At 33.9% G+C, this 27996-nt stretch overlaps 2 protein-coding genes across 12 annotated transcripts; one reads left to right on the top strand and one right to left on the bottom strand.

Moving 5' to 3' along the window:
* The first annotated feature begins 104 nt into the window (after positions 1 to 104).
* Positions 105 to 27996, top strand: LOC117793868 (polyamine-modulated factor 1-binding protein 1). 11 transcript variants are annotated; one of them, XM_034634355.1, is made up of 14 exons: positions 106 to 385; positions 468 to 630; positions 723 to 1300; positions 1363 to 1450; positions 1522 to 1631; positions 1720 to 1827; positions 14018 to 16597; positions 21204 to 21299; positions 24903 to 25198; positions 25271 to 25370; positions 25571 to 25870; positions 26030 to 26296; positions 26352 to 26577; positions 26646 to 26664. In XM_034634355.1, the coding sequence occupies exons 1-13, from the start codon at positions 347 to 349 to the stop codon at positions 26547 to 26549; spliced, it is 4923 nt and encodes a 1640-aa protein (XP_034490246.1). In that variant the 5' UTR covers positions 106 to 346; the 3' UTR covers positions 26550 to 26577; positions 26646 to 26664. The 11 variants fall into 11 exon arrangements, with proteins under 11 accessions (XP_034490225.1, XP_034490208.1, XP_034490200.1 ...); XM_034634334.1 differs by adding an exon at positions 27463 to 27996 and having other exon boundaries at positions 105 to 385; positions 26030 to 27028; XM_034634317.1 differs by having other exon boundaries at positions 105 to 385; positions 26030 to 26300; positions 26352 to 27992.
* On the bottom strand, positions 7790 to 8850 carry LOC117793931. Its single transcript, XM_034634393.1, has 3 exons — positions 8754 to 8850; positions 8416 to 8682; positions 7790 to 8257 (listed from the first exon to the last, which is right to left on the bottom strand). The coding sequence occupies exons 1-3, from the start codon at positions 8813 to 8815 to the stop codon at positions 7804 to 7806; spliced, it is 783 nt and encodes a 260-aa protein (XP_034490284.1). The 5' UTR covers positions 8816 to 8850; the 3' UTR covers positions 7790 to 7803.

Below are 27996 nucleotides of genomic sequence, written 5' to 3'. Positions count from 1 at the left end.
CAACAAACGTGCATCAAACATCTCGTGTGTGGGCACTTTCAAAGCAACTCTGTGCCTAAAATGAGTAGTAATGTTAAAGTACTCATTTCAAAAAATTTTTTCATCGCTTTTCGTTACAAGCGCGCCCATTTTCGGCGTCTAGGTTATACCGTTTGCATTTACCGTAGTCTTGTCCTTTGTTTAAAGCGCGTGCATTATGTTTGGTTTGCCTTTAAATTGTAAAGTCTTCTAATGAAGTTGGGTAGAGCGAAACAAATTTGAAGAAACAAATAATCCACGCGTTCAATGTTATATTTCTGTGTTCAACATTAAATTTGTTTTTTCCTTTTTTTTTTTTTTGTAAATAATGGAGCTTCGTGTTTGGAAGTTGCTACTGTTGCAGTGGGTATGTTTTTTTTGAGGAGCGCATAAAAAGAAGGAAGTCGAAAGAAACATAAAATTAAATATTTTTATTTCTAATCTTTCAGGCGAAAGAATGTAATTTTATAGAGGAAATTTCCACTATAGAAGATTCAGATATTGAGGCATTTTATGCCGTCTATGTGCAGCATGCTCAGGTTAAGCCACGATCGGATATGGATATTCTAAAATATTCGACATCTTTAGGATCGCTGAACATATTTCTTCGAGGTAACTGGGCGTTTAGTATTCATCTCTTTACATGTCTTCTATATGTGTGTATTCTCTTAATCAAATCTGTATATGTGTATGTATATATGCAGATATCTATCCAGATTTTATCCCAAATTTGGACCGCGATGGTCGGGTGTCGCGGAAGGATTACATCTTTGTGTATACACTTCTCATGCACTATGCCTGTGTTCAGAATCCCAGCAAATACTTTCATAATATCTGCGAACATTTACCAGAGACTGTGCAGCAATGTATTGCGGCATTTCTCCAGCAGACTGTTAATAAGCCAGATCTTACACGTGACTACTTGCATGAGACCATTGTAAATGTGAGAAGTGATGTGGACATCAGTTCTCTAGATCCTTTGCCATTATCATTACCTGCAACATGTGGGCGTTCGATTTCCAATGACAGTAGCTGCTGCAGTTCCGCCATCACCACCGTGAATGCCCACGGTGGCCTCGATGGTTTCAACAGTTTGTCAGGCAGCAACATTAGGGATTTGACCACAATCGACAATGAAGCGAGTGGAAGTACGAAATCTCTGTCGCTAACGCCGGTGCCACAAGAGCGTCTTTCTACGCTGAATGACAGTCAAATTTTTGCCCCACCAACACCAAAAACCGAGCTCCTTGAACAGCGGACTCGCGAGCTCCTAGGATTGCGGGTAAGTAGAATTGCTTAAAATTATATCATATATATATTCTGTATTTATGTCTACAAATGAAGGCACAACTGGAAACAGAGCGGTATGAAAAGACTGTCTTAGAAGAAAAAATTTTAGAAAATGAGCATCTAATCAAATCGCTCAGCAGAGGTAAAAAGTTAATTTCCGTTTTGATTGTATAGCTTATGCTTAATACGATTGCTTGTTTCCCATCATCACAGAAAACAACGTGAAAAAAATGCAGTTATCAAAACTGAAAGCCACAGTACAAAACGAAAACAACGAAGAGGATATTTACATGGATAACTATCTACCTAATGAATTTGAAAACGTATGTATAGTCGCGAATCGCGATAGATCGTCCGCCGTCTACCTGAACCATTAGTGTATATTTAATAATAAATTTACCTAAATTGCAGTTGAAACGTCGGTTGATGAAGGAGCTAAGCAACAGGAATGCAGACCTTGCCGCGAAAAACGAACAGTTGCAGGAGCTTAGGGCCGAGCATGGTGTAGTGGTTGATAAGGTAAGCCTGGAAGGAAATCGTAAAGTTCGCACAAACCGATGATTTGTATTGAATTTTTTAATTTAATTTAGTAATTTTATATTTTTTTTTTTATATAAATATATTCTTGCACAGGGCTCGACCAATACTAAATATTTTATTTTGTGTCCTTTTAAACATTTATATTTTTTTTTTTTATAATTTCAAAAGACTATTTCTACACAAGGGAACAGACTTCAACATTTTTTTTTTGTTGCATGGAATTTTATGCCTGTTGGTTACTAATTTTAAGTCGCTGAATTTAAATCTACTCTTATTTGTTCTGTAGCAGCTTTAGTTTTAAAGATTCAGTTATCTTAAAATTTAAACATTTGTTAACTTTAAGCCGGTATTATTGATAGCTCACAAATGAAAAGGTTGATAAAGGAAGAAAACTTTAAAAGTTACATGACTGATATTTAAAAAATAAACATTGAACAAATACCTTGGGAAACAACAACATGAACAACATTGGGAAACAAATAGGATGAAAGATATGCGGAACATATTGAACTCATGTTACACTTCTAGCAGCTTGGTTTTAATAATAGCATCACGGTGCACTACCTCCACATAGTAGTAGTGAAAAGTAGTGGATGTTTTGCTAATGATTTTAAAAAAAATGTTCTTTGAAAAAGCTTTAATTATATCTCATAAACTAAAGCTGATACAAACAATCTGACTCCAGATCTGATTTCAGCATCTTGAGGAAGTATAATTTCAGTCATAATATTTCATGAAACAAATATTCCCCTGTGGTATGAATGATCTTTAAAGAGCACCTTTTAACCTTCAGATAATAATGAGATCAAGCCATAAGACATTTTGAATAGCCGTCGTAAATTGTTGTTTTATTCACAGAAAAGCGTATACCATTAAAATCCGGGTCAATAACACTAGATAACAGCCAAAAAATTAAACTAACGAAACCCACTTTTTTGGACAGATTTGGGGCCCCATATTAGGAAAAAAAATTTTTTTTCTATGCAGTTTTTTTGTTTTAGAATTTTTTTCTTACTTTTTTTTTAGAGGAGCGCCCACATTAGTCATTAGTATTAATCGAGAATGCGAATGTATTAATGTGCGAAATAATAAGAACAGCATATGTGAAAATTTAAGTTGATAAAAAATGGTTATAAAAACATTTTTATATTAAGTCTTAATACTATTTTAATAGTACATATATTAACCTATTTATACAAAAAAAAAAAATGCATATACTGTTATGTCCTTATCTATTATAATATCAAATTTGTTGTGTTAAATCAAAATTCAGCTGTGCGAAAAAATAAGAAAATACTTGGTAGAATATTATAACACAAAAAAAAAACCTCTACACGAGGTAAAAGTCTAGTGACGAAAGCAATTTTTAGCCCCGAAATTTCTGATATCCAATTTTGTGACGAACGAAGTTTAATCTAAAAATTTTAAATAAAAATATAAATTAATAAAAAAAAAGCGAAAATTTGCATTCGGCACTGCGCAAAAATAATTTTTATGTACAAAGAAGCTTAAAGGTTTAAAGGAACATATCTGTAGCTTCTATGGTTTGGAAACTGTTGAGGTTTAAATTTTACCGGGATTTAGCGTTTTCCCGCTAAACTAGCGGTTTTTTCAAAAAGTCGTGGAACAAACATTTCTAGATTTTCGAAAAGGAATAAATCCACATCATTACATTTAAGCTTCTTTAGCGCTTTGATGCAAACGGACAAACACAAACAAACTGACTTTTCATTTCATTTCGAGAAGATCGGACAGTCGTAGCAAATTTTCCAACTTAGCTGTATATATTGTTATTCGCCTTTCGCACCCTTCGTGATGCTTTCGTCACTACCGCGAACTGCCGTCCGCAGTGATATTTATATGCCACGCTATTATAGGATCTTTAGACTCCAGAAGTGTCAAAATGATGCGGAAAACTGGTTGATATCCGTCCTATTAAATCTACGGACCTAAGTGTATACCCATAAATCGTTAAAAGCCAATGTAGGAATCGGTAATCCATTAACATTTATCATTGTTCTTATATTTTGCACAGCTGAATTTCGACTTAACACAGCAAAGTTGATATTATAATAGATAATTACATAACAGGATATGCATTCTTTTTGGATATAAATAGCTTAATATATGTACTATTAAAATCACACAAAAAAACCTCTACACGAGGTAAGAGTCTAGTGACGAAAGCATATTCCAGCCCCTAAAATTTCTGATATCCAATTTTGTGACGAAAAAAAATAAAGATTAATTTAAAAATTTTAAATAAAAATATAAATTTAAAAAAAATACACAAAAATAGGCATTCAGCACTGTGCGCGAAAAGGGTGAGTGCCGAATGCCAATTTTCGTGTTTTGCTTTTTTAAATTGATATTTTTTATTTAAAAGTTTTATATTAAACTTTATTTTGTTCGTCACAAAATTGGATATCAGAAATTTTAGGGGCGGAAATATGTTTTCGTCAATAGACTTTTACCTCGTGTAGAGGTCTTTTTTGTGTGATATCAGAAATTTTTGAAACTGCTTTTGCTTTAGACATTGTAGCTTTATCATTAATGCTTTCAGATAGAAAAATGTGTAAATTTATTTGTTAAATTTCTTTCATATCTAAAAAATCGTCAAAAAACAAAACTTAACTATCTGGTAACACTGGATATTTCAGCAACGCAAAACAAAACTGTCTGGCAACACTGGTAATATGTGCAGCGCCATTCTGTCAGCTACAATCTTAAGCTCTGGCTGTTACGCCTGCCTTGTTGCTACTTTCCTCTCTTAATACTTATTAAATTTTTTAATAATTCTGACACTTGTTAATTAGGACAACCTGAAATTTCGGACACTCAATTTTTATCTATAAAAAATATTTTGTTACCCGGGCACCACACAAATTTATTGATTCTTAATCCGATCATATTAACGTGTTTGTATATAAGAAAAGAATAAAATTACCAAAAATATGTGCAAGAAAAGGCATTTTAACTGCAGTCTCTGTCATTCAAGAGCAAAGGGTCGTTATTTCTAACATTGGGTTTATTCGACAGGTTTTTTAATGAGTAATGCCTTCTTTACTTCTGATGAAGATCAGTAATCAGTACCTGCTAAATGATATGATAGCTTCTTGTACAAATCAGACTACTACGTTTTTTCACCGTTCGTACGAAGCGATTATTATCAGTTATTTGAGAAGAATATAACATTTGTTGTTGTTGGAAATTTCCTTATGAATGTAACAAGTAGCAAAAAAACTTATATAATATAACATTTTTTGAAAGAGAAACGAATAATTATATTCACCTTGCCCGCTGTCCATGCAATCTGTAAGTTTGGTTGAGATAACTGAAAAAACAAAAATAATTTTCATACTAAAGCTTCTATATATATTATAAAGCAGCGGTGGGCAAGCCCTTGCTCGCGCTACTCACAAAACTCAACCGGTAAATTGGCTTGCTCGAGATTTTCGACAGTACAACAACAACTTTTGACGCCACGCGCAAATCATTTATGACCCCCAATAAAACTAAACAACAAACACATAGCAAATGCTTTAGTTTCGGCTGCGACGCGTACCGTCATAAAAGTGTTCATTTTGCTATGATTTATGACTTCAGCAGCGTCTTGTACACTGTGTGAAAAAGTAAAGTTGATTTTGATGCGTTTTGATTATCAGCGTTTTGTCATATCTGTATTGTGTTAAAATTTCAAACTTGTATCTTGGGCGGTATAATGCTCAGTAAGTTGGACAAAGAACTTTATATATCTAGATTTAAATTTGTATATTAAACTTTTTTTGTTCGTCGTAAAATTGGATATCAGAAATTTTGGGGCTAGAAATTACTTTCGTCACTACACTTTTACCTCGTGTAGAGGTTTTTTTTTGTGGGGGATTACCTTTTGGTAATATTTTATATTTTTTAAAAGTTTTTATCAAAAATACGCGTCGATTGATCCCTCAATCACTTAAATCCAACAACTAGTTCAAAAGATAATAAAATTTGAAATATTTAGTGGACTTCTAAAAATGAAATAAAAAGTCAGGTTTTTAAGCTTACATTTAGTCGATTTCTGACAAAACGGCTCTAACGATTTTAATTAAATTTGAGTATGTTGTAGTATGTAAAATTTGTCGTTTTTTGGTATATGACTCATACGTTTTGAGGGGTTTGGAAGTTATTACCTGTTCACTAAATATACAAATTTTTCTATCGGTCGAAAATCACGTTTTAGTACGAAAAACTTGTTTGTCTTATGAGATATCTCAACCAAACTAATACAATATGAATTTCCCTTGGTTTTATATATCCTGAACAAAGTTGGTTTAAATCGGACTACTATATAATATAGCTGTCATTGGACCGATTGGGTCAAAATCAGGTTTTTGTATGAAAAACTTTTGTGTTTTATGAGATATTTTATCCAAATTGATTGAATATGCATTTCAGTTAGTTTTATACATCCTGACCGAAGTTCGTTCAAATCGGACCAGTATATCATAAAGCTGTCATAGGACCAATCGGGCGAAAATTAAGTTTTACGGTGGAAAGGTTTTTCGGTTTATGAGAAATCTCAACCAAACTAATACACTATGCATTTAATTTGTTTTTATATATTCTGACCAAAATTGGTTTAAATCGAACCACTATATCATATAGCTGTCATGAGACCGATTGCGGAGGGGTTGCGGAGCCCCCTAGTTTTCGTTATAATTTAAGAAATCTTTTTTTTAAATATGAAAGATATGAAATGTGAAAGATGCATGCAGATAGTAAAATATATAAATTTAGTTGTTGAATTTCTTCCATATTAAAAAAAAAAATGATTCTTTAACTATAAATAAATTAGGTAAAAGGTGCATGGTCACTCTGACAAATCAGCTTTGCTTGTAAACAGCGCCAAATTTGAAAGCTCAACTAAAATTGAAAGAGAAAGCAAATAAACTCTGACGATAAAGTGATTGTGTTAGTAGCGCCAATTATTATTAATTTATTTCTCTAGCCACCATAGCTCGCAAATAACTGTTGACCGTTTTTTTTTCTTGCGCTCTCGTTGCGAGCACAACCGAAAGAGTTCATACTCTCTCGCTCTCGCTCTGAGCAAGAGACTCTTGCTGTCTTCATTTATGTTTTCTGTTGAGCTCTTTGTATGTCGCTCTTTCAATGAGCAGTGCGTAAAGAGCGAAACGAAAAACGCTCGCACAATGAGACTCAGCAAAAGACCGGTTGACCAAAAAACTCAACGCAAACGGTCTTCACATTTATTTTCGTTGTTGTGAAAAAGAAATAATATAATTTTTTTAACAGAAAAATTTAAATTTATTTTCATTTATATTCCATTTAAAACTCTAATGAGTTAACAAAAGAGTTTTATTCATATATATATTTTTTGTAATATTTTTTATATATTATGTGTTAAGCTCAATGACTAGTAAGGCGTTCAGATTTTCTGCACTAATCGAACTTCTTCGTTCACTTAATATAAAGTGTAGGGCTGAGAATGCCCGTTCGACGCAAACTTGCGTTGCAGGTGTAGCCAGCACAACCTGCGCTAGTGCACTTATGTGAGTAAACTTAAGCTGCGAGTCATTAAAAATTCCAATATATTTGAATTTAATGGCAAGCGACCATATGTAACGTCGAAGTTTTCGATGTCAGCATAAATTTTGACAAGTTTTGCAGAAACAGGGTCTTTTTTGCTTTCTGACACTGTCTGAAAATCGTCCAAAAATGCGGTTGAAAAAATTGACGAGAATGAGGAGTCAAACATCTCTTCACGCACAGGAGTTTCGAGCGCTGGAACATTTTGTGTTTGTGCCTTAAATAATAAAGCGATAATAAGTATGAAATACTTTTTGGATTTTAGTTTAGTACAAGTATTAGTTTTTGACGAAGACAATTTTAATTATTAACATTTGTTTCTCAAAATTACAACATAAACAAAACAGGACCACAATTTCAAACATTCTACGACATACAGCTTACTTCTTTCAACTCAAATAAACGAAAAGCTAATTTTTTTAAATTAAGCTTTGCTAACGATTTCTGATAGTTCGTCAACATGCAATTTACCCGAGATCCATGTAACAATTTGCTTTCCCTTATTTTTATCTGTGCCGTTAGTTTTTTTTTAATCCAATTGTGGCTATTCTCGCATTTCAATTTTAGCTCCATCCATACTACGAAAAACTCACTATAAACTAAATTTTTGTCTTGTAGCTTTAGGGTTGCCTGGTATGTATCACTGAAAGCGTCAATGTACGTCTCCATCCAATCCCAATCGGCATCTACACAAATATCAGACTGCGTAGCCAGGAAATCCTTTAAGTCCAATAATTTTTTTAGCATTAAATAGGTCGAATTCCATCTTGTAACAACGTCGAGCGATGGTATTTTTCTTTTGTTCTCAATTAAGATACGTCTGCATAGATTTTATAAATAGTATATATAATATATATACTTATATATTTACAAATATATATATAAATATATAATATATATATATTTATATATTTATATATATTTATATAAATATATAATATATATATATTTATATATATATAACTAATCATTAGTTACCTATATGTTTCTGTGCGCAGCAATTTGCATAATGTGCGACAGGAACTTATTTTATCGGCGATCTCCTTTGTCTTGTTCACATCGAATACGCACAGTTGCATAGTGTGTGCTGCACATCTCACAAGGTATATATTAGCAAGTTCAATAGTATCCAGTTCATTCAGAACATTCTCACTTTCTGTGTCATCTTCAAAAAGGGATTCCTCTGTGGCATCATTTAACACTTGGACGGCTTTTATCATGTTTCGCCCATTATCAGATGTAATGCTGTGTGCATGAATATGCAAGTTCTTTTAAAAATCACATATATTAAAAATTGTATGTAGTTAAATTTTTACCTGTAGATTTGATCTAGTGATATTCCATAGTCATCTAAGATTTCTAGAATTTTGTTCTTCATGTATATTCCAGTGTGAGATTCCCCGAGCTCAATCATGCCTTAAGTCTTTAAAATGATCTCGGTTTTAGTCAGGCCATTTTGCCCAACTTCACACACTCAATTCACGATCGCAATTAATATATTTCGTCTGCAAAATAGACGCTGAACGATTTGCTTGCCTATGCGTGTGAATGTATACCAATACATACGCAAAAGACTTTTTGCTTCACTGAACACGACGAAACGGTCTTGGAACAACCAGAACAAAACAGAATAGAAAAATACTGTTTCGCTCCGAGCGCGAGCGAGCTCATTCAACCAATAAATCGGTTGCTCGCTGAGTCTTTACGTAAAGAGTCAGGAAAAGACACTTATTTGCAGACAACGAGAAACGGTCGACAGTTATTTGCGAGCTATGCTAGCCACACTTATCCATGCACTTTTCACAGATATGTTATCAAAATGATTCTTATTTGACATACAGTGGTCGGCATATTTATTTTGACAAAATGTACAGTTAAATCTACTCATAATTTGAACTAACTTTATGACAATTTAAGCATCAATGAAAAGGTCATTTAAATCCTGTTTGAATGATACAAAATTTTCCTTAACCCATTAAGTAAATTAGAATTTATGTCGACGAAGAATTGAGTCAAATTTTAAAACTTTTTTTCTCGGGCTTAGTCAAAAAATGTTTTGATGCAAAATCTTTTTTCAAACAATTCTAAGAGTTACTGCAAAAAGAATTTTTCAAAAATCTCTTTGCTTATATTTTTATGATTTTTTGAAAATTGCTAAATATGACTATTTTAGCCACTTTTTCCTCCTTTTCATACAAAATTTTTCTGAGATCTACCCATTCAAAAAATCATAAAAAATATAAGCAAAGAGATTTTTGAAAAATTCTTTTTGCAGTCACTATAAGAATTGTTTGTTTTGTTTTTAAATCAAAATATTTTTTGTTTAAGCCATGGGAAAAAAGTCAAAAAGTAGATTTTTACATAAATTCAAAAATTTCAATGGTTACTTAATGGGATAAGGAAAATTTTGTATCATCCAAACAGGATTTAAATGACCTTTTCATTGATGCTAAAATCTTCAAAAAGTAAGTATAAATTATGAGTAGATTTAACTTTACGTTTTGTCAAAATAAATATGCCGACTACTGTATGAGTCCATCAGGAATAAATGCCAAGTATATTTTCCTGATACACTCATCAGCTGTTCTCTCAGTCCACACATGCTATCGATATGGCAATTATCGATGTGAATCTGTGGATTTTGTTCAAGTTGCTGGATACACACGAAAAATTCCTGCTTGTTCTTTTTATGTGAAGTTTGACAAAAATTTTTTTTTCCGAGCCTGGTGGATACTATGCTTAAGGCTTGGATTTCGCCCGATCGGTGCTATGACAGCTTTATGATATAGTGTTTCGATTAAAACCAACTTTGGTCAGGATCTATAAGTCTAATTTAAATGCATATTCTATTAGTTTGGTTACGATATCTCGTAAAACAAGAAAGTTTTTCATACTAAGACTTAATATTGGACCGATCGATCTTATGCCAGCTATATGATATAGTGGTCCGATTTGAACCAACTTTGGTCCGGATATACGAAACCAAGTTAAATGCATATTGTATTAGTTTTCTCATAAAACAAAAAAGTTTTTCACAGTAGAACTTGATTTTCGCCCGGTTTGTCCTATGACAGGTATTTGATATAGTGGTCCGATTTGAACCGACTTCAGTTAGAATGTATAAAACTAACTTAAATGCATATTCTATCAATTTGGTTAAAATATCTCATAAAAAAAAAGTTTTTCATTGTAAAACCTAATTTTGGTCAGAATATATAAAACCGAGTTAAATGCACATTGTATCAGTTTTGTTGAGATATCTCATAAAACTAAACAGTTTTCGTACTAAAACGTGATTTTCGACCGATAGAAAAAACCCCTCAGCCAAAATGTATGTTTCATATACTAAAAATCCCCCGGCAGGTGGCAGTTGGCGCTATTCACGAAAGCAGCTCAAAAGGTGCGAAAGCTATATATACAGCTAATTTGCTATGACTGTCCGATCAGATCGAGTTATCTACCGATCGGAAGGTTTACTTACAAAATGGCGTACTAAAACTTTTGCTAACTCACCTGGTTCATGAGATAAGGGGGTGTAAGTGGGAAGGGAAATTTGAATGATTGCAGCTAATGGGGCTGTTGGAGCCTTTTGGTTAAATTTTTTTTTTTATATTCTTATTAAAAATACGCGTCGATTGATCTCGATTGACTCGATCACCCAAATCCGATAACCGGTTCAAAAGATAGAAATATTTGCAATTTTTTGGACTTCTAAAAATAAAATGAAAAGTCAGTTTGTTTGTTTGTCTGTTTGTATCAAAGCGCTAAAAAAAATTTAGATGTAGTGATGGGGATATATTTCATTTCGAAAATCTAGAAATATTTGTTCTACGACTTTTTGAAAAAACCGCTAGTTTGGCGGGAAAACGCAAAATCCCGCTCCACAGTTTCCATAGAAGCTACAGATATATCCTATATATCATTGGAAAGGTGTGTTAGAGGGCTTTAAGGCTTACCTTTAAACTTTTTATCTTAAGTACTCAGGTAACATTTTACAGATGAAATAAGGTTTTTTAGCTTACATTTAGGCGATTTATGACAAAACGGCTATGTATGTTGTAGAACTTAAAATTTTGCGTTTTTTGGTGTATGAAACATACACTTGCTTGAGGGGTTTGGAAGATATTACCTGTTAACTGAGTTTTTTTTATGGGATTGAGATATCTCCAAAAACAAAAAAAGTTTTTTAAACTAAAACTTGATTTTGTACCGATCGGTCCTATGGGAGCTATATGGTAAGGATGCATAAGACCAACTTATATGCTTATTCTATCAATTTAGTTAAGATATCTTAAAAACAAAAAAGTTTTTCATTTTAAAACTTGATTTTAGACCGGTCGGTCCTATGCCAGCTATATGATATAGTGGACAAATGCAAACCAAAATTGGTGACGATGTAAAGGACAACATAGAGCACAATTTGTGAGTTTGGTTAAAATATCTTAGATGATATAAAAGTTTTTCATAATAAAGGTGGATTTTCGACCGATCGTTCCTATTGCAGCTATATTGAATAGTGATCCGATTTGAGCTAAATTTGGTAGGGATGTATAACACATTACAAGATATACCACATGTGCGAATGGTTGATATGTCTCAAGAAATAACACAACTTTTCATACTAAAGATGGATTTTTGACCGATCGTTCCTATGGCAGCTATATGATATAGTAATCTGATTTTAGCCTAATGTGGTCAAAATGTGTAAGACAACAGCAAATTAATTTTCTGTGAACTTGGTTAGGATATCTTAAAAACACAAAAAATGTTCATACTAAAGGTCATGCCGCTCTACAAGAAATTCATAAAACATGCATAGATATAAAAATTTATTATATCGCCGTTTCCCCATAGATTTGAATGAATCATATCTTTAACGACGCACAGTGGGGCAGATCCTCGTTTTGCGTTGCAAAAATCATATCTTTTGAACCAGTGAAGATATTTTCAAAATTTAAAAAGCAATTGATAGAAAACTTTTTAAGATTTAAAATGAGTGCACTGCTTGATAGTTTTCGGTCAAAGTTGAAAAATATTTTCAGTGCATATTTTACATGTAAAATTTAAACAATAAATCTTTTTTTTTTGTCCGAAATATTAATTTTAATTTTTTTCAACCTTTAAACAGCATTGTTTAATATATAAAAAAGTTTTATTACGCTTGTAACAAAAAAAAAAAAAAAAATTAAAAAAATTTGAAAATCTGGTATGATGCCTGTCATAGCGAAAACGTATGTAATTGTACTGCGCTCTTCCTCTTCTATCATTTTTTTGCGAGGTTGCATCAGTTTTTGTCCTATAACTTCCCCAGACGCAGCTGGACGCATGAAAGACCGGGGTTATTTCGTTAGAGAATTGATTAACAAAGACTCCTGTGGTAGTGGGATCGAGTCCAAATGAGTCAAATTTTTGTTCTATTCCATCAAAGTCAAAAAATAGCCTAATTTTAGTGCTTTTTTTAAGCATCGCTGGGATAAAAGGTCAACAAGTCAAGAAACAAAATTCTACGGCATTTAACTAGAAATGAATGTACTTTTCATATGAAAACAAAAACATAAAGATCGGTCATACAACTTGTCATCAAATCAGTTTTAAAGTTTGCATTTTTTATAAAATTTTCACATTTTTGCGCGCACTGAAAAATGGGTCAACTTTGAGAGACTGTCACGCCCACAATTTTTACCTGATTTCAAAAATCTTTTGGTTCTTTGAAGTTTTTTCTATCGAATGCCATTATTACTTTTTACGAACGCTTTCGTCAAAAAAATGATTTTTGGCACGCTTTTCGGCCTCCTGCCCCAGTGTGCGACGCTCATTTAATGCAGCTTTGCAAAAAAAAAAATTAAAACCGAAGTTCAGAAATTTTTTCGAGGTTTCCTCGAGTTTTAAAGTAAAAAAAGCTTAAAAAAATGCAACATTTTCTTAATTCAAGAATTAAAAGCTTTTAAACTGCTGGCTTAAATCTTTGAGAGTCGGTTTTGATAACAAAAGTGACGACAAAAGAGCCAAATTTTAAAAAATTAAAAAAAAAATCATGTTTTTCGTCTATCCAAAAAAGTCGGTTTGGTTCAATTCAGAAGAAAAAAGTCCAAATGTGTTGCCTAGAGTATTCAACCAAACTTTTATTTATCATTTTTAAAATAAAAATGACGTTATAACTGTTTTTTGTATATTTGAAAATAAAAATAAGCGATACGAATCTGATTTCAATTTCGTTCTAGCACGTCAGGATTTTTTCCTAGCTTTAAAAAGCCGGTCTGTCAAAAAAAATCGGTCACGTTTTTTGAGGTAACGAGGAAACCTACATATGCAGAAATAAATTGAACTTAGTTTCGGATTCAGCGCTTCAAAATACAAAAGGAAATGAAAGTCTGATCTCCGAAACCCGGCATATTTTTTTGAATGGTTTTGTTAGAAAAAAGAAACATATTTGAGAGTTAATAATTTTAATTAATAGTTAATCTAGCTGTTTATTTTACTGTGCGATCGAATAATATCGGTAAATTGTAGGTGCACTTTTATTTTTACTTTTTATTTTTGATTGGAACTGTATTATTATCATTTTTCGTTTCATGCGCAGTTAAAGATATCAGAAAAGCAGTTCGTTACGTGCATGGACCAACTTGTCGAGCTAGAGTCGCACGTACAAAACTCCACGCAGTTATTAAGTGACAAGGAAAATGAAATTGCTAGTCTTCTGCGAGACAAGCTGGAGCTGCAGCAGTGTCTGCAAGAAACTCGAAATGAGCTTTACAATGGTCGGGAGGTTCTGAACGCTTCTTCTGATCTTCTGGACACTTCGCAATTGCACAGCAGCATGAACACAACTCCCGAGAATTTAGCTACCTCAGTAATTGATAAGCAATTGCGTGAAAAGGAGCAGGAAAACGATCAGCTATGCGAGCAGCTCGCACTCAATGCGCAAGAGAAGGCACGTATTGTAGAAGAACTCTTGCAGATCGTTCAAAAATTTCATCTGGAGATACCTACTACACCTGACAAATCCGAAACGCGATTGCTGTTCCTAATTAAGCATAATATGGAGCAGATGTCATTTAATTATGAGAAAGAGCAGAAAAGGACAAAGGAATTGCAGGCACAGTACAACACGATGTTGCACCAAAATATTGTTGACGAAGATCATATTCAGAAACTGAAGAATGAAGTTGATAAATTAAATCTGGAACTGGCAGAGAGTAACACCAATCTGCTGAGTAAAAACAAGACATTGCAGCAATATGAAAAAGAATTTGAAGATAAGTTATCCAGCATTCGCCAGGAGTTGGAGAATAAAGATCGAGAACTCGTACAGATAAACAGGGAACTTACAGATGCATCCAGTTTAAATAGTTGTTTGGATACACGCATCAATAACGAAATGGATCGTTGGACCCAATGCAATAACGAAAAGATAGAACTGAAGCATCAGCTGGACATCCAAAAAGAAGATCGTTGTCTTGAGATGTCGATAACATTAAAGCAGCTTAGGAATATTACTTCAATTAATGGGCAGCTGGAAGAGGAATTACAAGCCAGCATCGAAAATTCAAACAAGAAGCAAGAAGAAAATATAGTACTGCAAAAAAAACTGGAGGATGCAATGCAAGAACTTTGCAAGCAGAAAATAGAGCATACGAGAGTTATTCAAAATCTAATGGCTATCAATGAAAGTCATATACAGCTGGAGAAGGAGGCAAAAACAACAAATGATACGTCAAATGATCAACGTAACCAAATACTTTTACTAGAGCAGAAACTGGAGCTCGCATCACAACAACTTTGTGTACAGAATCTGGAACGGGAGCATATTGAGAAGGAATTAAAAGCTGCAAAGATAAATGAAGCACAGTTGAAAACCGAGCTTAATGCAAGCATTAAAAAAAAAATCGAGTTTGAGACGGCAAAAATTCAACTGGAAAAGCAAGTAGACTCGATGCGGCAGGCTCTCAAAGAGCGGAAACACGAGCAAGAACAATCCTTGGTGGAATCGGAAAAACAGCTTAGGCAGTTACAGGATCAAATAGAACAGACAGAGCTGCAACGCGATGAGCAGCTCTCTGATGTTCGAAAATTACTTTTAAATGAAGAGAAAAAATCTGAGCTTCTGGAAAAACAATTAAATCATATGGAAGTCAAGTTCGTAGCCAGTGCAAGAGATATGAAAGATATACTTTCAAAAAAGGAGGAGGAAAATCAGAAGATCGAAACACAGTTAAATCTGACCACCAAACGCCTGGAGAAATTGTCCATAAAGCTGGGTGAACAGCAAGCTGCTCTATCCAAAAAGCAACGCGATGTTGCTCAGGCTAAGCTTTTACAAGACGAACAAACGGACATTATTCGCACATTAAAACATGAAAAGGAAAATTTGCAGTTAGAGCTGCGACAGAACAAAGAGCGTGTTAAACGTGCCGAAGATAAATTGATTAGTTTGGAACAGCAACGTTCTTCAGAAGAAACGGAACTCGTTGCAAAGAATGACCTTGTTGTCATTCTCCAAAAAAAGTTAAAAAGTACAGAGATGAAAATGTGCAAGCTAAATCAAGATTTAAGCCTAGCAGAGAAGGAAAAAGTGCGTTTGAGTCTTGATATTGGGGGGCTTAACTCAGAAATACAGCAGTATCAGAAGCGTACAGTAGAGCTAAGTGAACAGCTCCAATTATTTAACGAAGCCCAAGCCTTAGATAAAAATTCCAATGTTGAGAAGTTCGAACTGTCAAATATGCAACAGCAGTTGGATGGAGTCAAGCTCCAGTTATCAGAGGTGCTGCAGGAGCTAGACAGTACTCGGCTAATGCACACATCGGTTCAGTGCGAACTAGATGAAAAAAATCATATACTAAAAACTCAGCGCGAACAATCAGTAAAACTTGAAGCTCAACACAAGCAAATAACTAGCTCTCTACAGAAAGAACTTGATAAGTGCTATGCCGAACTTACAGAGATTCGCAAAAGCCGTGATGAACTCCTGGACACCTTGCATAAGTCGCAGGAACAAATAACACAGCATCAAGCTAAGGCACAGCAGTTGGAACTTAACTGTCAGATACTACAGGCAAAGTATCGTGATGCCAAGGAAGAGATAAGTCACTTCGATCAAAAACTTAAAGATCAGCGTCTTGAAATGGAGGGCAAACTAGAAAAGATGAAAATTAAAATGGTAAGTACACGTTCTGTGCGATTTTTGCTCTATGTTTCAGTTTTGTATGGTACCGTAACATTGAGTGGAATTATTGTCAAACAATGCCGATTCTTATTTCCTTTCCTCTTATCTTGTTAATGACGCGGTACCATAATTTACTAATGTATAACATTTGATGCAATTAAATAAAACAAAATAGTAAATTCAAGGAATATTGTTAGAGACCTAACAAAACGGCAATCTTCGTTATAACTAAACATAAATACAATAAGAAAGCTTGTTTTTCTGATATTGTCCAATTTTGGCCAACATTTGTTTAGGACATATAACACGATACCGAATTCACCTTCTGCAAATTTTGTTGGGGAATCTTGAGAAACAACATAAATTTTTATACTTATTTTTTCTATTGTGTTTAAATCAGGGGCCGTAAATAATAGCTATGAATGAAATTGTTAATTAAATAAATCAATGTGAGAGAAATATCTTAGGATAACTTAGGATAGAATTGCTATTTTTTTTTTTTTTTTTTCATATTTAGCGATATCAGCCCAAAATATATATTTTTAATTCGTGTTCTTACTTTTTATTTAAAAAGTTCAAAGTAATAATTAAATGTAAATCTTTATTTAAAAGTTACGAAATAAAATTTATTTTTGATTGAGCTAAAAATCAGAGCTGTTTTAATTTTTATTTTAAAAGTTACAAATGACAATTATTCCGTAAATTTTACTTTAAAAATCAAAAAATTAGTCAGGTGGAATATCTTTTGAGTCAAGTGGTGTTTTACCAAAATTTAAACATATTTCTATTCTCGGATTCAATACCTTTCATATGATACCGCTCACGTCATCCAAGAACGAATATTAAGGATCCTATTTTTCATTAATTTATTAATACACCACTTGTTTCAAAAGATATTCTTCTTAACTTTTATTTATGGATCTTTTAAATAAAAGTTACGGAATAACTTTTAATTGTATCTTTTAAAATAATAATATAAAGTAACACTTATAATAATTTTTTCAACAAAAAATTAATTACTATTTTTCACTTTTTAAATAAAAATTAAGAATAAGTGTTAATTCGTAAAATTATATATTAAAGTTTGGAAATAATTGTTGGATTGAATAAAATTATAAATTAAAGTTTGGAAATAATTGTTGGATTGAATAGAAGGTGGTGTGACAGACCCTATAAAGTGTATATAAGTACAGTGGGGAGCCAAAATGAGTACAAGTTCTTAAAAATTTTCTTTCGGCAAGTAAAATAACAAAACGATAAAAGCAACAGGCAAAAAATTATTTTTTCCATATTTATTATATTATTTGTAAGAAATATTAGTAAATAGCAAACATAAAATAGTTATTTTCAAGGATTGGAAAATAAAAAACCAAAACAACTCGCATGTACTCACTTTTGCACCTTTCGTGAAAACTGAAGATATTAAATAATTTATATTATTTCGACATAGAAAAAAGGTTTTGTTGACTTAATTTATAAACTTTAATATATTCTCTACAATATTCTCAAATATCTGTTTTGGAATTCGATTCCACTCTACTTGTTCACGGCTCTAAAGATCGTCCATGGCGGATAGGGCGGATAGCAAAAAGTTAGGACTAACTAAGAAAAATAATAATTATTTTTTAAATTATTATCTTTTGGAGTGAAATCGCAGTCGATGCGCTACCTCAGAATAAACAAAAAAAAAAATGGATTTTTTTTTTAAGATTTTGCTTTTATATCGTATCATCCATTGATGATACAGCGCTTTCGAAAATAAAACATGGCAACAGTCGAGCACGTTTGACAGTAAGATTCCCTGTGCCCAGGTACTCTGAACTAAAATTAGATTTTAAACTGATTTCTCCTATAGCAGCTATATAATACTGTGGACCGATTTGAACCAAATTTGGTTAAGTTGTATTAGCCGAACTTTAATGCATATTCGTTGAGTTATTTGTCACATTGGGGTAGATATCTCAAAAAACAAAAAACTTTTTCATACTAAAACTTGATTTTCGACTGAAAGTGTCAATGTCAGCTATATGTTATTGGTTAGGATGTATAATACCAGCCCAGATGTATATTGTGTCAGATTGGTTTAGAAATCTCAAAAAACCAAGAAGTTTTTCATACTAAAACTTTATTTTCGACATATGAATATATATACTTTATGGGGTCTGCCAAGCCCCCTTCTGCCTGTTACATACATTCTGCCAAACACATTATTTTTTGTCTAATTTTAATGGGCACAGGGCATTAAAAGTAATTTTCACCGCACTCCAATATGCATACTTATTGCGGTTATTTCTGTCATCTTCTCTTATTGTTTTCTGTTTGATTGTGTTTTTATCATTAACTTTGAGGAACCTTAAGACTTTATAAAAAAAAAAAGTAGTTTAACTATTATTTTATCGTATTGCTTTTATAACAATTTCCTCTTCTATTCCTCTTTTCTTCCTCCGTCCTTACGCCGTCTATATTGCTTAATATCACTACCCACTCACTCTAATTCTAATAAATTTGTTCAAAAACGGCATGTCGAAAATTCAGGAATCCATAGATTTTTGTCAGGAAGTCAATTGTGAAAAACTCACACAATCCCACACAATCCCAAAACGTTTTTTTCAAGAACGAGCTCAAAATTTCCTTACTTGTGACTTTTTCAGCAATACGTATTTCAAGTTTTTAATTATGCTTGTGGTTTTTATGGGCATATCGTATATGGTACTTTTGAACAACAGTGTTGAGATTAATTTAATTGCTCGAAAACCAATTGAATTTTAGATACAAAAGTAAATACGCAAAGAATATTAAAATAACTTTCCAAAATAAATATATTTCCAGGGTCAACTTTTATATTTCTAGCCTTAGAAAGCACAAAACTATATTTGTTGTATTTCCCGTTGTTGTATAATCCTTTATTAGATGTCATTATGTGGGTAACCGTTTTTTGTGCCTGGATGCACACATTTCTAAGAACCGTAATATTTGGCATGGCGACCCCTGCTTTTTTTTTTTTGTGAATTTTGTTGTTTTATAATGATAAGACAGTTGGTCGAAAATGTGCTTTTAATGTATTGGAGCCTTTTTTTTTTACAACTGTTTGTAAACAGTTAATAGTGTTAAATTATTTTTCTTTCAAATATGTCACACAGTACAATAATATTAAGTGACCAGAGTAACCAAAATTGGCCTAAAATGAGTATGGGCTATTGTCATAAAATAAAAAAAAAAAAATGGGTAAATCGATTCGGAGCTGGAAAGTTTTTGTGAATTTCTAATATTTATATGGTTTTAATTCCAATTTAAAAGAAAACATTCGATATTTGTACGATATCAGCGAATTATTTATGGACAATCAAGCGAATCTACTAGATATTGACTCTCTGACCTTAGAAAAATTTGAAATGTTTTTCATATTTTGTACTCCATATGTATCATAAAATGTAGGTTTGGTAAAAACAAAAAATAATAATTAGCTTGGTGTACTTAGGATAAATATAAATTACACTAGGCAACAAATTTGAACTTTTTTTTTAGTAGAACCAAACCCACTTTTTTCTATAGATATGGGGCCCCAAACGACCAAAAACATTTTTTTTCTATGGTGAGATTTTTTTTTTATAATTTTTTAAAATTTGTCTTTTTTTTTAAATTTTTTTAAAGGTGCGCCCACATTTTTCATCATTACTCAAAAATGTCAAAAGCGATTTTCCAAAGCTTTACTTTTTCTGAAAGCTAATTAATGTGTAAGATTTAAATCATTAGTTTAAGAGACATCAATTCTTGAATTAAGATAATGATGATTATTTACTTTAAAATTCGAGGAAAAGTCGAAAAAAAATTGATTACATTTTATTTTCTATTTTATTTGCATAGCTGCATTAACTACACGTCCTTTAAGATATTAAAATGTTTTTCGTCAAATGGGGCCCCAAATCGATCCAAAAAAGTAGGTTTGATTCTTGTAATTTTTTGGCTGCTGCCTAGTGTTATTAGGTGCCAAGTCATCATCGAAAAAGCTGTCGACATTGTTTCATCATCCCAAAATTTTCTGTAGGCAGTTGTAAAAAACTAGAGGTCGCAAATGTTGATCTTCGATTTGAGGTCTAAAAAAAAGTGTTATTTTCGGAAACATTAAATAGACTAAACTAAATTTCTTATTTCATTCAGTTTTTGGTTTTCTGTCATTGCAAAGCGAAAACAATTCTCCAATTTGTTTATTTCAAATTATTTTATTGCCTAAAAATAGACAAATGGTCGTTCAACAAAGTGTTTAATGAAAGTGGTCAACGCGACCCGGCCACACTAGAAGTAAGCAAGGCTATAAATATAAAAGCTGACCTTCATAGTAAAGATTAAATAAACAATTTGTAAAGTGAGTTCTTTCTTTTGTTTTTTTTTTTAATCATCTAAAAACGCAAGCCTTAGTAACTCAATTACGCCAGCCAACATAAGTTTCAATTTATATATTTATTGTCTTTACTGGTGTAATATCTTAACTTTTGCTGCTCGGTTGTCCCCTTTCACTTCTCACCACTCACTACTGACTACTAACACTACCACGCTTAACGTGCGTTTTCTGTCGTGTTTCAAACCACATCTGATACTATAGCGCACACTGTACAAGGCGGAAGTGACCCGAATGAAGGAAAAGCAGGAGCGTGATGCGGCCAGTGGCCAGTCGGAACTGGATAAACATAGTGCTCAGGTTAGTAGACGTTTAAAAAATATAACTATAATTTAACGATTAACACCGACATAATATTGTATAATTTGAAACTGCGATCATGCTAAGTTTTTTTCATATGTCACTTTACTTATTACTTATTGATGGACAATAATAACACTAGGCAAGAGCCAAAAAGTTACTGGGTCAAACCCACTTTTTCAACCCCCTACGTAAAAAAAAGTACAGGGGTCTATTAAGTAAGGAGGCGTGGCAGACCCCATAAAGTATATACATATATTATTGATCACTATCAACAGCCGAAGTGGATATAGCAAAGTCCGTCTGTATGAACACCTAGATCTCAGAGACTATAAGACCTAGAGACACCAAACTTGGTATGTAGGTTTCTCTTTTTTTTTTTGGATCGGTGCACTGTATCATGTAGCTGCCATTGGACACAACAGTCGAAAATCAAGATTTAGTGTGAAAACTTTTGCTGTGTCTTAAGATATCACTGCGGACGGTAGCTCGCTCTAGTGACAAAAGCAGCGCGAAGGGTGCGAAAGGCGACTAGCAATATATACACCTAACAATGAAAATTTCCTACGACTGTCCGACCAGATCGAGTTATGTGCCGATCGAAAGGTGTAGTCATAACTAACAAAATGGCATGCTATAACTTTGGCAAACTCACCTGTTTCATGAGATAATGGGGTGTAAGTGGCAGGGGCACTGATTGCCTCTAATGGGGCCGTTGGGGCCTTTTGGTACAATTTTTTATTTTTTAAATAAAAAAAACACGCGTCTATTGATACCTTGATTAACCAAATCCGACAACTACTTCAAAAGATAATTAAATTTGAATTTTTAGTGGACTTATTAAAATGAAATGAAAATTCAGTTTGTATGTTTGTCTGTTTGTTTGTTGTATCAAAGCGCTAAGGAAGTCGGATATCTCTAATTATAGGGGCATCTTTAATCTTTCTGCGATCCCCAAACTTTTCGGAAAGATTATAACCTCCCAACTGCAATATTTCTGTCATCCGATATTAACCGAATTCCAGCATTGTTAATTCAAGATTTTGTCGTAAATATCAAACTGACGTCATCTATACCGACTTTAGCAAGGCATTTGATTCTGTCAACCACTCTCTTCTTCATAAATTAAATCATCTTGGTTTTACACCTATATTTTCTTAATGGATCAGAGCTTTTCTTATAAATAGATCTCAGCGGGAGCGATTTAAATCATCGTACTCTAAGTCCATTTTGGTTACGTCTGGTGTCCCTTAAGGAAGTATTCTTGGGCCCTTACTATTTAACCTTTTTATAAATGACCTGCCACTCGCATTAACACACTCTCGTGCCTTAAAGTATGCAGACGACGTCAAACTTTGCTTATCCTTTAACAATCCTTTTTATCCAATCCTTTTGCAATCTGATTTAGTCTCCCTTAATAATTGGTGTCTCATCAATTGTTTACCCCTTAATATCTCCAAATGCAACGTCATGAGCTTTAATCGTGGCAAGCCTTATTTATTTAATTATTCAAATGATGACAAATCATTAAAGCGTTTGCTTAGAGTTGTAGACCTGTGCATTATTTTTGAGCCTAATTTATGTTTTAATGTCCATGTTTCGATGATTTCATCTAAAGCATCCGGCATCCTTGGGTATATCAAGAGATGGTCTAAGGAATTCGACGATCCCTATACAACTAAGCAGCTTTCGCTTGTCCGGCCCATTCTTGAATATGGTTCTTGTATTTGGTCTCCTAAGTACCAACGATACCAGGATATAATTGAATCCGTTAAAGAGCAGTTTCTTACATTTGCTTTTCGAAGCCTAAATAGACATCTTCCACATTATGAGGATAGAATTCGTATGATTGACTTACCTTCGACTCCCCTTCGACCCCTTCAACTCTCCGTTTGCTCAACAAATTACTCCGAACTTGAAGCCTTTTGCAAAAGCTATAATAAACTCTTTTACCTATTTAATTTCGACTTTCACGCCGATCTTGTGAGAAATTCCGTAATGAGTTGTTCGCATCTATAATTTGTATTTCTTTTTTTTTTCCTAATTATGAATTTAATTGTAAATACCAGCCTCCGTCCACCCGATGTAAGTCGGAGCATATCGTTAGAAAGTTAACTTTAAAAGTTGTTTGGACGGGGGTCAGGAATAAATGTTATATAGTTATTAATCATATGTGTCGACTGATCATAGTTCTCCAACAAACGAATTAAACAATTAAAAAACATGCGATAATGTAATTGTGAATTGATTTTTAAATTTGGAGTCACAAAATATTATATCAGAAATTTTTGGGCATGGAATGAATTTCGTCACTAGACTTTTACCTCGTTTAGATGTTTTTTTTTGGGAGATCTTAGCCAAACTCACAAATTGTGTTTCTCGAGTTACCTTACACATCCTGACAAGATTTGGTTAGAATCGGACCACTATAACATTGCTGCATGGGCAAAATAAAAAAAATGTTAATTTTCTTAATTGAACAATTGAAATCTGTAAATCTGCTTGTTTGAATGTAATACTGTGTATGAATAAATTACAAAAAAATTAATAAGCTTTCAGATAAAGTAAAGATTTTTAAAAGCCCTTTTGGCATTTTTAAGAAATAATGAGATACGCAAGCTACCATCTGAAAAATGCTAAAAAGAGAATTAGAATTTTAAAAATGAAAAAAGAAAACGATACTATAGAAACTCTAGGAGACCCCACCGCCTGCTCGATACACTCGCGGTGCTAAAGTCGATTGCACTCGACTGTCGGAGACCCCGTTCTTACTATAGAAAAAGATAAGGTAAAAATTAAAAAAAAATATAGAAGTTTACACGCAAAAGATTTGATGCCCTTGCTCTTCCATTAATTGTTCCTATATGAGCTATTTGATATAGTGAACCGATTTAAACCAAATTTGCTCACGATGCACCAGACCAACTTAAAAGCATATTCTGTCAATTAATGGTTGAGATTAAGGTTCAAGATATTTGAGTTTCCATAACTTCTGAAGATTGTTAAAACTTAGTAAATACTATGAAGAAGCGAAATAAAGTCCTTATTAAAATAAAGGAAAATGTTACTCGTACTTATTTATGTAGTAGTAATGAAACGTACGCACGCTTTAATATGAAATGAATTCTAATTCAATAACCTTTCCAAAAAGTATAAACTTTAATATGCAATCATCACCTAGACGTAGATAAAAGCCATTGAAAGTTGTACTATCAAGGTTAGGGCTTGTATCACTAAACATAATAGTATTTTTTACTGAAACTTGATATTCAACCGATTGGAGCTATGACAGCTATATGATATAGTGGACTGATCCAAAAACTGGATCTGCCTGCAATATAGAGACAAGTTTGGTTTCTCTAGGTCTTATAATCTCTGAAATCGACGCCTTTTGGAGTCTGCCACGCCTCCTTTTGTTTGTTCCATACAGTTTGCCAAACACACTATACCGATTTTGCCCAATTTTAATGGGCACAGAGTATAAAAATAGTTTTGGTTCATGTAATAGCCAAAAAATTCAATTTTGGGTTCTAGTAATATTAATCTTGTGTTTTTTGTAAATATTTTCTTGTACATCTACCAAATTAAATTTATTTATTACAGAACATCAAGTATGAGGAACACACGCGAAAACTGTCAAATCAGATTGTTCGTCTTAATGAAAAGATATTAGAGCAGCAAAAGCAATATGCCGTACTTAGCACTAAGTTACGCCACTTTCAAGAAGCCGATCATGCTACAGCTAATTCCTCGGCCAATGAAGAATGGCAGCCCTTTAAGCGTCCTAGTGCTCCTTCTTCTAATTTAGGCAGTAATCTTGCTATGGAGGATGAAGAAGGCGAGATCTTCAATAACACCTATCTGACTGATTTGAAGTTGGGTCGAGTGCCGGATATGACGTAAGTAATTCACTAAATTATGTGTACGTAATAATATAGTGATCACTACTCTTTCTCGGATCTTTACCGCAGCGCTGAAGAACTGCAATATCGCAATTCAATGCAGCCGCCGCATTTGAAGAGCGCCTATGCGGCACAATATGACTTGGGCACTCAAGAAGATGATCTCAAAGTAAGTTTTCATAATATCCACGATTAACCGTAGTAAGCGGCGAATATAATCCGCCACGTGATTTTCTATGATACTCGTTGGTTATAATTGTGCCTGTATCTATAAGATTATTAATCCTTGTTGCATTTATTTTAGGTAGAGTCGATGCACAATATTATAAATTATTAATTTTTTCTTTACTGTCTTTCAACGTACGATAGGACTGTCAACTTAGCCTGGATGATAGCATGAGCACACTGCTTTGTATTAAAGGCGGCAACGCTGTTGGTGCACGAAAAAAGTCTATGGGCACGCACTATAAGCGTCCGGGACCGCCAACCCCTAGTAAAAATGGTGGTCGTTTATCATTTGGCAGCTCAGATCCACCGAGGGAAATATTACGCGAAGCTTTTGATCATAATTGTACTGTCAAGACGCCAGCGCGTTTTAAGATGTTTGCCTCACGTTTTAGCATGGGCAGTAGTGGTATAGGCGGCGGACATTTCTTACCACGCGACGAGGTATGTTATGAGAAAAACATATTTGTTTTTTGTTCTGTTGTCTTCTGTGTGTAAGTTATAGCATTTTGTTACCTGCCTGTCGTCGTCCTCGTTCCAATTCTTGTAATTTGATGTGGTTAGTACCACAATTGCACTATAAAACTATATGCTCCTTCACAGCAGCGGCGACATCGACAACGTAATCTGTTATCGGGTGTTCAGCGTCGTAATCTGAAGCTCCGTGCCTCTGGCGCATTCTGCACTTCTACACCGCGCAAGAGCCGGCCCTATAACGATCTTAAGCGCAAGTTCGTGAAAAGTGATCCCTTATCAGAGGATCAATCAGGTCTACAGCAGAAGGATGGCACACCGCATCTGTCTACCGCTGAACTACTGACAATGACATACGGACACGAGCGCAAGTTGAGCACCTGCCGACGCCAGTCAGTGGGTACAGAAAGTTCATGCAGCAGTGTTGCATCTAATAGCAATGATTTTGCAGAGACACCACGCACTTCATTCTGTTTGCACGGAAATATCATTGCAAAGACCAGAACACGCATTAAATTTTCTCCAAAGGAGCAATTATGTTATCAACGAACACAGCAGCGAAGCAAAATCCGCCAGCAGCGCTTTGAATGTTTTGATCAGGCAAGGCGTTTGTCCGACTATGATTCAGAATGTGAAGAACAGGAGGTGATTGTACCTTCACAGGAAAACAGCGCAGGGTATGCGCTATATAACGATAATAATAATTACAGTACGCATAATAAAAACTATTCGCTGATGGTTACAGATACCACACTCCAGCTGGAGAAGCTAAGTATCAACCTCACGGAGTGTCACTTAGAATCTTCGTTGGATCAGAGTTTAAATGCGGCTGCCACTTTTAATATCGCCTCAGTAAATTCTGCTGCTACATGCTCTAATTGGATGGGGATGCAACAGCCATCGGTTGTGAAGGCGCTGGTCGCCACATACGATTATAAGAATATCACTAGCCCGGTATTGCAACATTTTGAGGAGGACCAAGCTTGCACATGGCAAACGGATACTGATGATCAGTCTGCCGTGCAGCCATGTCTATACAGGAATACAGTGGTGCACACCCAGGAGCATAACCAAAACGAGACTCCCTTATCACTCGATCAACAGGTCAACAGCAATAATAACCTAACGGTCAGTTGCACAACCAACTCTTCTTCTCGTCAATCCTGGACCACACACTCCTTGGGCCATATTCAGTCGCATCGGCTGCCAAGCATTACCGTGAACACTATACAGGCCCTTAGTGACGTTCAGGAAACACCCAATCGGATGAATTTGTGGTGCCGGCAGTGGCATTGCATGCGTTTGAATCAACGTTCCGTGATGTTGATAGTACTGGCACTATTTTTGTCGCTATTTTACTTTATCTACGACAAAGTGGTCCTAGCCATCACCTTGGCTCTATTACTTTTGCTTAGTACATACTACTTTTTCAGCAAATAAATGCTGGAAGAAGGGACAAACAATAATTCGACGACAACAGGCAGCGTTTTTTTCTTTCTTTCATAAAATTTCCACAGTATTATTTAATTTTTATATTCATCATTTCCGTTGTTCATTTGCAGAACTCGCCTCCTAAGCGACGCCTCAGTAACATGTTCAAACGCAAGTAGTCGTACTCATCAGATTAGTTATGTTGTGATGCCCTAATGAAATCACAACGTCTGTGGTAGTAGTCTACCGTAATTTTGTAAATACAGTATCGTCAAAATCTCTGAATATAAGTCTTTAGTGATGTAATCAATAATTCCAACAATTCATAATTACGACATGAAGTACACGCATTTATGTTAAGGATAAAAAATAAATAATTTAATTAAAGAAGGTTTATTTTTCGAATCGTCAATCCAAATTTGGTCATGTTTGCCATCTATGTATGTAGTAGAATACATTTAAATAAGACCTTATATATTAATGGCACACGCTAGTTATTTTGTAATGTATCACTTTATGTTAATGATAATGAAAAAAAATGAAAGTATGAAAAACAATGAAATATGTATGCCTTGCGCTTTAATTAATTCTATGAACGCATTTCCCTTTTTTTTTTTATTAATATATCCTTGCGATGAAGAAATAAACAGAGGATTCTCAATTTT

Source organism: Drosophila innubila, chromosome X, assembly GCF_004354385.1.
Source record: "Drosophila innubila isolate TH190305 chromosome X, UK_Dinn_1.0, whole genome shotgun sequence".
Lineage (NCBI taxonomy): Eukaryota > Metazoa > Arthropoda > Insecta > Diptera > Drosophilidae > Drosophila > Drosophila innubila.
This window is presented reverse-complemented; position numbering and strand designations above follow the sequence as displayed.

Bases quoted from the DNA above. Each gene is read 5' to 3' on its own strand.
- LOC117793931 (XM_034634393.1), bottom strand. From the start codon at position 8,815: ATGAAGAACAAAATTCTAGAAATCTTAGATGACTATGGAATATCACTA. The intron at 8,683-8,753 runs GTAAAAATTTAA...TCATGCACACAG, and splicing joins TCACTAGATCAAATCTACAG to CATTACATCTGATAATGGGC. The intron at 8,258-8,415 runs GTAACTAATGAT...AAATCTATGCAG, and splicing joins CTGCGCACAGAAACATATAG to ACGTATCTTAATTGAGAACA.
- LOC117793868 (XM_034634302.1), top strand. From the start codon at position 347: ATGGAGCTTCGTGTTTGGAAGTTGCTACTGTTGCAGTGG. The intron at 1,301-1,362 runs GTAAGTAGAATT...CTACAAATGAAG, and splicing joins GCGAGCTCCTAGGATTGCGG to GCACAACTGGAAACAGAGCG. The intron at 1,828-14,017 runs GTAAGCCTGGAA...TTTCATGCGCAG, and splicing joins ATGGTGTAGTGGTTGATAAG to TTAAAGATATCAGAAAAGCA.